The sequence below is a fragment of the Octopus sinensis genome, unplaced genomic scaffold (genome assembly GCF_006345805.1).
Source record: "Octopus sinensis unplaced genomic scaffold, ASM634580v1 Contig17703, whole genome shotgun sequence".
NCBI classification, from domain to species: Eukaryota; Metazoa; Mollusca; class Cephalopoda; order Octopoda; family Octopodidae; genus Octopus; species Octopus sinensis.
In genome coordinates, this window is record NW_021835250.1 from 15,001 (window position 1) to 22,500 (window position 7,500).

A 7,500-nucleotide genomic window follows, 5' to 3' on the forward strand; every position below is an offset into this window, starting at 1 on the left:
CATAGCCGGTATGGAGTCTTCCTATGCAGCCATTACGGTTTGTGATGGATTGGTAAGTCGATCTACTGTTTTTAATTGCTAGGTGTGCATGTTTGTGTGTGTGTGTGTGTGGTGTGTGTGTGTGTGTGTGTATGTGCGCGTGTGTGTGTGCGTGTGTGTATGTGTGTGTGTGTGTGTGTACGTGTGTGTGTGTGTGTGTGTGTGTGTGTGTGTGTATAAATATAAAACGATAAACGTCGCCCTTTACAAGCTTGGCCAGGCTAATGGCCCGGTTTCCCTGTTTCTGTGGCATATGTGTCTCCCCCCCCCCAGCTGGACGGGACGCCCGTCCATCGCAGCGTTACTGAAGAAACAGGAAGAGAAAGCGAGAGAAAGCGAGAGAAAGTTGGGGCGCAAAAGTACAACAGGGGTCACCACCACCCCCTGCTGGAGCCTCGTGGAGCTTTTAGGTGTTTTCGCTCAATAAACACACATAACGCCCGGTCTGGGAATTGAAACCTCGATCCTCCGACCGCGCATCCGCTGCCCTAACCACTGGGCCATTGTGCCTCCATATATAAATATAAATATATACATATGTGTGTGTGTATGCACATATATATATATGCATATATATATATATAATATATATATATATATATATATATATATATATATATATATATATATATATATATATATATATATATATAGATATATATATATATATATATATATATATATATATATATATATATATATACACATATATATGTGTGTGTGTACATAAGGACGCTTGGCCTAATGGTTGGGGTTTTGCACCCACGATCGCACCATTGTGGTTTCAGTTCCGAGACAGGTGCGCTGTATTCTTGAACAAAGCAATTCATCTCATGTTGCAATGCGATCACCTCGACACTTGACACATGCTGCGCAGTGCACCTGTTCATGCAACGTCGATTTGATGGAGGGGTGTGAGCTAATGTGCAGCATGTACGTAAACAATAACTAAACGTTCATACGTCGCCTTCGACTGGAGAGTCCATCATATGTGTGTCTGTGTGTGTATGTATGTGTGGAAGGATCTAGATTGATGGATGCATGCATGCATTGGTGGATGGATGGATGGTTATGTTGGGAAGGCATTGAACAAAAGCAAAAAGAAATAATGCAACACAGGAGGAATAAGTTTTTAACAGTGTTTAATTGTGTTTAATGTTTTAAAAGGAAAGGAAAGAGCTTTAACGTTTCGGATGGTCAGGCTTTCATCATAAAAATGTATTGCAGAAAAATAAAGGAAATGTAAGAGGGAGTAGTGATGGCTGATAAGAGAGAGAAAGGCGGACGAGACCACGTGAAAATGCGAGTAGTTATATACACGTAAATGAGTGTATCCGTGTTTCGAGATAAGCATGAGTGGGGTTACAGTGTGCGTGTGTGTGCATGCGTGCGTGCGTGTGTGTGTGTGTGTGTGTGTGTGTGTGCGTGCGTCTGTGTGAGTGTGTGTGTGTGCTGATGGATGCAAGTATAGTAGTGTGCGTTAGTACGGAGACGTGTTTGAATGGTTATAAATTTGCTTCACGACCATGGCATCCCAGTTTCGATCCCACAGCGTGGTAGCTTGAACAGTGGTCATTTTCTATAACCTCAGGTGAAACTGGGTAGACAGAAATTCTATAGAAGTCTGTCGAGTGGATTGAACTCGTAGTTCGAAAATACGGACTTGCTACACACTGTGTCACGTTGATCCTACCTAAGAATTGCATTAAGGTGACCCTCACGTGCTAATTTAAAGAGCAGTGTTAATTCTGTTTATCGAACACCCAAATCCTCATCGTCGAAACCGATGGAGAACCTCGTGATACATCTGTAAATATGTGTGTGTGTATACATACTTATCTAGTTATGTACACACGCATATATATATATATCTGTATACACACATACATATGTGTGTGTATTCATATATATCCACGTACATACATACATTTATATATATACAAAAATATATGTATATCCAAATGTGTGTATGTCTATGCATATTTGTATGTATTTGTGTGGAGGATGTTTTCATATGTACATTCGTTTGCGCATGACTGCGCAAGCTTGTTTTTCCTGTGATAACTAACACCAGCTAATTCATAGAGTAATAAAACACATCATTAAAAATTATACTGAAATATATTATGTCAAAAATATTTTTTTCAAATGAGATGATATATATATATGTTTATGTATAACAAGCAGCCAAGTGTAAAAATTGCGTATTACAAGGGATATTTATTAATTCTACCAAATGTTAAACGACAGATATAACCTAAAAAATCCTAAGTGATTGGTGTTATTTTCTAGAAATAAAATAAAAGGAGAGAGAGAAGAAACATTTGCTCGAGACTACAAGGTTGTAAGGCTAGGATTTATCTGCATTTTCAAAGCTTAGAACAAACTGGTTTCTACTCTATGTCTGTGTATCAGATGTGCTAGGGATCACTGTGTCATGTCTGAATAATTGTACCTCTATCCTTATATATATAGGCGTAGACGTGGTTGTGCGGTTAAGAGGTTCGTTTTGCAACCATGTAGTTCCGCGTTCATTCCTACTGCTTGGCACCTTGGGCAGAGTGTCTTCTACTATCGCTCCGGGTCGACCAATGCCTTATGAGTAGATTTGGTAGATGGAAGCTCTATGGAAATCCGTCGCGTGTGTATATATATATATATATATATATATATATATATATATATATGCGTGTTTTTGTGTTTGTGGTTGACACTCCACACGGAATGTCGGTTTCTTTACGTCCCCGTATCTTAGTGCTCAGAGTTCAAATTCTGCCGAGGTCGACTTTGCTTTTTAATAAATTATTAGTTGAGTACTGGGATGGGGGTCGATGTAATCGACTTCCCTAGACCCTCAAAACCACTAGCCTTGTACTAAAATTTGAAGCCGTTATTCATCCATACAGCTTTGGTTCTTTGAAATTCACTCCTTGCGTATGTCCTTCTTGCAATTACGAACATGCACCGACTTTAGAGGAACATTAGCGACATCAGACTTACCTGTTTTTGAGAACTTACAAAATTCTTGGACAATGCCCCTTCCTCCAAACCTATCATCTATTAATTACCTCCAGACACTATTACCCTGTGTAACAATGTTTTTTTTTTATTTGGTCAGTAAATAATATTTCTTATTTACCTCTATCTATAAATCAAACGAAGTGACTACTATACCCGTCAAACTTTGCTTTTGTGACCTGGACATCATTCATTTGAAACTGGCCTATTTTTCCATTACATTTCAGACAGATTCAGCGCTGAGTTGCTGAAGCAGAAATATCGTTATAGCAAATACTCTGCTTAATGCTAGATTTGCTTGTCTGTTGCTTGACCTTAACCACTTGAGCCTGTCCTTTAGAAGCTGACACTATGTGCATCTATGATCATGAGCAATGATAGTGGGGAGCATTATAACCATATATTAAGAAGGATTCTTTGGGGTTTGAATAAATGTAACAAAAGCAAAGTTTGAAGGAAATATTAGCCATTTTTCATACTTCCTAAGGGGGTCAGCAAAAAGGGGAAATAATAGCTGCTACCCAAGGGCAAAAATCGTGTTACACAGTGTTACATTTGTTTCAGCCGTTGATTTTCTCGTTTGTTTTCGCTAAGCATTTATGAATGCTCTCCCTTTGCTCTCGACAGAAAGGTTTCATGCGGACCAACGATGAGGATGTCTACATTGAACCAGTCAACAGCGAAACGCAGGTTGCAAAGAAGGGACGGCCACATTTCATCTACTCATGTAAGGAATCTCACCATCAGAAGAAGGCTGTGGAGACCAATGATGAAGACCTTCGAAATACACATATCAAAAGTAAGACATCGTTGCTAAATTGTTTTTGTGCCATTTTCAAATGTATTTGTGCTAAACAACATTTTTCTACTCCCACCTCTCTCTTTTACTTTTTTACTCTTTTACTCTTTTACTTGTTTCAGTCTTTTGACTGCGGCCATGCTGGAGCACCGCCTTTAGTCGAGCAAATCGACCCTGGGACTTATTCTTTGTAAGCCCAGTACTTATTCTATCGGTCTCTTTTGCCGAACCGCTAAGTGACGGGGACGTAAGCACACCAGCATCGGTTGTCAAGCAATGCTAGGGGACAAACACTTATATATACATACATATATACGACGGGCTTCTTTCAGTTTCCGTCTACCAAATCCACTCACAAGGCATTGGTCGGCCCGGGGCTATAGTAGAAGACACTTGCCCAAGATGCCACACAGTGGGACTGAACCCGGAACCATGTGGTTGGTTAGCAAGCTACTTACCACACAGCCACTCCTGCGCCTCTGTATTACTTAACTGTGATAAACTATAATACTTGATTTGTGTGTTTTACCTGATCCTCTGAAAGTGCATGGCTCAGTAGTTAGAGGGTTGGGTTCACAATCGTGAGGTAGTGAGTTCGATTCCCGGACCGGGCTGCATGTTGTTTTCTTGAACAAAACACTTTATTTCACGTTGCTCCAGTTCACTCAGGTGAGTTTACGTCCCCGTAACATAGCGGTTCGGCAAAAGGGGCGATAGAATAAGGACCAGGTTCAAAAATAAGTACTGGGGTCGATTCATTCGACTAAAAATTCAAGGCAGTGCCCCAGCATGACCGCAATGAAGCAGATAAAAGTGAAGAAATGAAATGACGAGTTTCATTTCTTTACTTCTCTGAAGAGAAGATTACATTGTTTTACACCAATTTATTCCTTTGGAATAATATCAGTGATATCTTCGAAACATGTGTCGGAAGTAAAAGAACTTGAATTACACCTGCGTTAAACTCCATTTATATGTATAATATATATATATATATATATGTATATATATATATATATATATATATATATATATATATATATATATATACATATATATATATATACATACATATATATACACATATATACTCACACTTATGCATGTACATATATATACATATATATACATATATATATATAGATAGATAGATAGATAGATAGATAGATAGATAGATAGATAGATAGATAGATAGATACATGCATATATATATATACATACATATACGCACATATTTACATATATACTTATATACTTATACATATAAATATATATATATGTGTGTGTGTGTGTAATATTGTATGCGTGTACTTTCAGTGTCTGCCTCCCTCAAAAGAAAATCATTTTTCACTTTCCTTTCTTTTTATTTCTTCTTCATATTGTTTCCGTATTTTATTCTGTTTTGTTTTAACCCCATACAGGAAGTAGGCACTATAAGATGAAAACCCAGAGACAGCACCATCTACGGCAACATCGTGTACGAAGGGACATACCCGTTAACTATTACCTCGAAGTTTTGTTGGCTACCGATAACACTTTGGTAAAGTTCCACGGTAAGAGCCACCTGGAGCAGTACTTGTTGGGAATTATAAACATCGTAAGTCTCCATTGAATACTACTGATGCTATTAACGTGGTTATATTTATTGTCGTTGCTGTTTTTGTTGTTCATGATTGTGGTTCGTTATTATCGTAGTCATTGCCGTTATCATTATCATCATTATCGCCGCCAACGTTGTCATCATCGTTCTCTTAGTTGCGGATTAAATGTCGATAGTATTTAGATCATGGTCGTTTCACGTTGTCAACGGAAATCCAGAGATTCAGATGAATATCCGCTCCCTTCCCAGCGTCATCTATCCGTTCGGAGATCGTGATTGATCTTTTGAGTTTCGTTATACCTTTGATATACCTTTCCAATGTCTGTCACTGAAGAATACATTGTATGCGAGAGGTTTTGCCAGGCTTCACCAACAATAGAATAAAGCGCGAATTATGAGGGATGATTCCTTAAAGAATTATGAGGATGATTCCTTAAAGAATTATGAGGGATGATTCCTTAAAGAATTATGAGGGATGATTCCTTAAAGAATTATGAGGATGATTCCTTAAAGAATTATGAGGGATGATTCCTTAAAGAATTATGAGGGATGATTCCTTAAAGAATTATGAGGGATGATTCCTTAAAGAATTATGAGGGATGTTTCCTTAAAGAATTATGAGGATGTTCCTTAAAGAATTATGAGGGATGATTCCTTAAAGATTATGAGGGATGATTCCTTAAAGAATTATGAGGATGATTCCTTAAAGAATTATGAGGGATGTTTCCTTAAAGAATTATGAGGGATGATTCCTTAAAGAATTATGAGGGATGTTTCCTTAAAGAATTATGAGGGATGATTCCTTAAAGAATTATGAGGGATGTTTCCTTAAAGAATTATGAGGGATGATTCCTTAAAGAATTATGAGGGATGTTTCCTTAAAGAATTATGAGGGATGATTCCTTAAAGAATTATGAGGATGATTCCTTAAAGAATTATGAGGATGATTCCTTAAAGAATTATGAGGATGATTCCTTAAAGAATTATGAGGATGATTCCTTAAAGAATTATGAGGATGATTCCTTAAAGAATTATGAGGATGATTCCTTAAATCTGAGTTCCTAGTGTCATGTGTTTTCTTCTTGACTCTCTTCTAGAAATTGTTCTCATTTATTTCACAACATGTGTGTGTGTGTGTACACACTAAAAGGTATCGAGTGATTCTTCAGTTTAATGGTAAATTGTTTAATATATATTGTCTGGAGAGAGTCATTTTCTTTTTGTGCCTTATAATGTAACACACTCACCAGTAAAATTTCCACTTATTTCTTATTTTTATTTTCCTAAAATTTTCGTTGCGTCTTGCAACCTTTTCAATAGTCTTGACTCTGTCCGTTGACATTGGAAAGGTTGCAAGACGTAACGAAAATTTTAGGAAAATAAAAATAAGAAATAAGTGGAAATTTTACCGGTGAGTGTGTTACATTATAAGGCACAAAAAAGAAACTGACTCTCCCCAGACACAATAGAATATGCTTCAACACACGAACTCATATAAAGAATCTTGCAAACCAAATCCAAAAACGAAATAGTTTAATATATAACTTCACATCAAAACATGCATTAATATGTGAGTGGGTGAAATAGAAGGAGAGTGAAGGAATAAGAGATGTGTAAAAGTGATAGAGAAAGAAGTATAAAGAATAGTTTTAAAACTCTGTCTTCTTAACATGTTTGAGCAAGCGACGTTCAAACCGTTCCACAACGCATTCCAAATTCTTTATAGAAGAAATTTCATTTTCCCTGCGTCAAATCAAGAAAAATCATAAGAAAAACTTTGAAAAAAAAGACACTAAAACCAACGCCGACTTACCCACCCTGTTCATCCACCCTGCCATATCACAACATTTTTTTTTTCTCAGCCAGTTGTCTCGACAACACTGCTCACTCCCACCCTCCAACACCGCGTACTAACAAGTTGCATTCCGAGGAGAGAATGTATGCCCGAGAGTGCGTTTGTTAGTGTACGCAATATGTGAGATTGCGTGCGAATGTCTGTGTTTGTGCATATGCATGTGTTGTCTACGCTTATTTTTTGTTCTTC

At 37.5% G+C, this 7,500-nt stretch overlaps 1 protein-coding gene across 1 annotated transcript in view; it reads left to right on the forward strand.

Moving 5' to 3' along the window:
• The window catches only part of LOC115231185 (A disintegrin and metalloproteinase with thrombospondin motifs 3-like), a gene marked incomplete at its 3' end in the record, with an annotated part of 34,462 nt that overhangs the window by 8,725 nt on the left and 18,237 nt on the right, over positions 1-7,500 (forward strand). The window contains exons 2-4 of the mRNA XM_029801261.2: positions 1-52; positions 3,685-3,856; positions 5,278-5,453. The exon at positions 1-52 is cut by the window's left edge and continues 325 nt beyond it. Of these exons, the coding sequence (XP_029657121.1) occupies positions 1-52; positions 3,685-3,856; positions 5,278-5,453 (400 nt within the window). The remainder of the gene's footprint in view (positions 53-3,684; positions 3,857-5,277; positions 5,454-7,500) is intronic.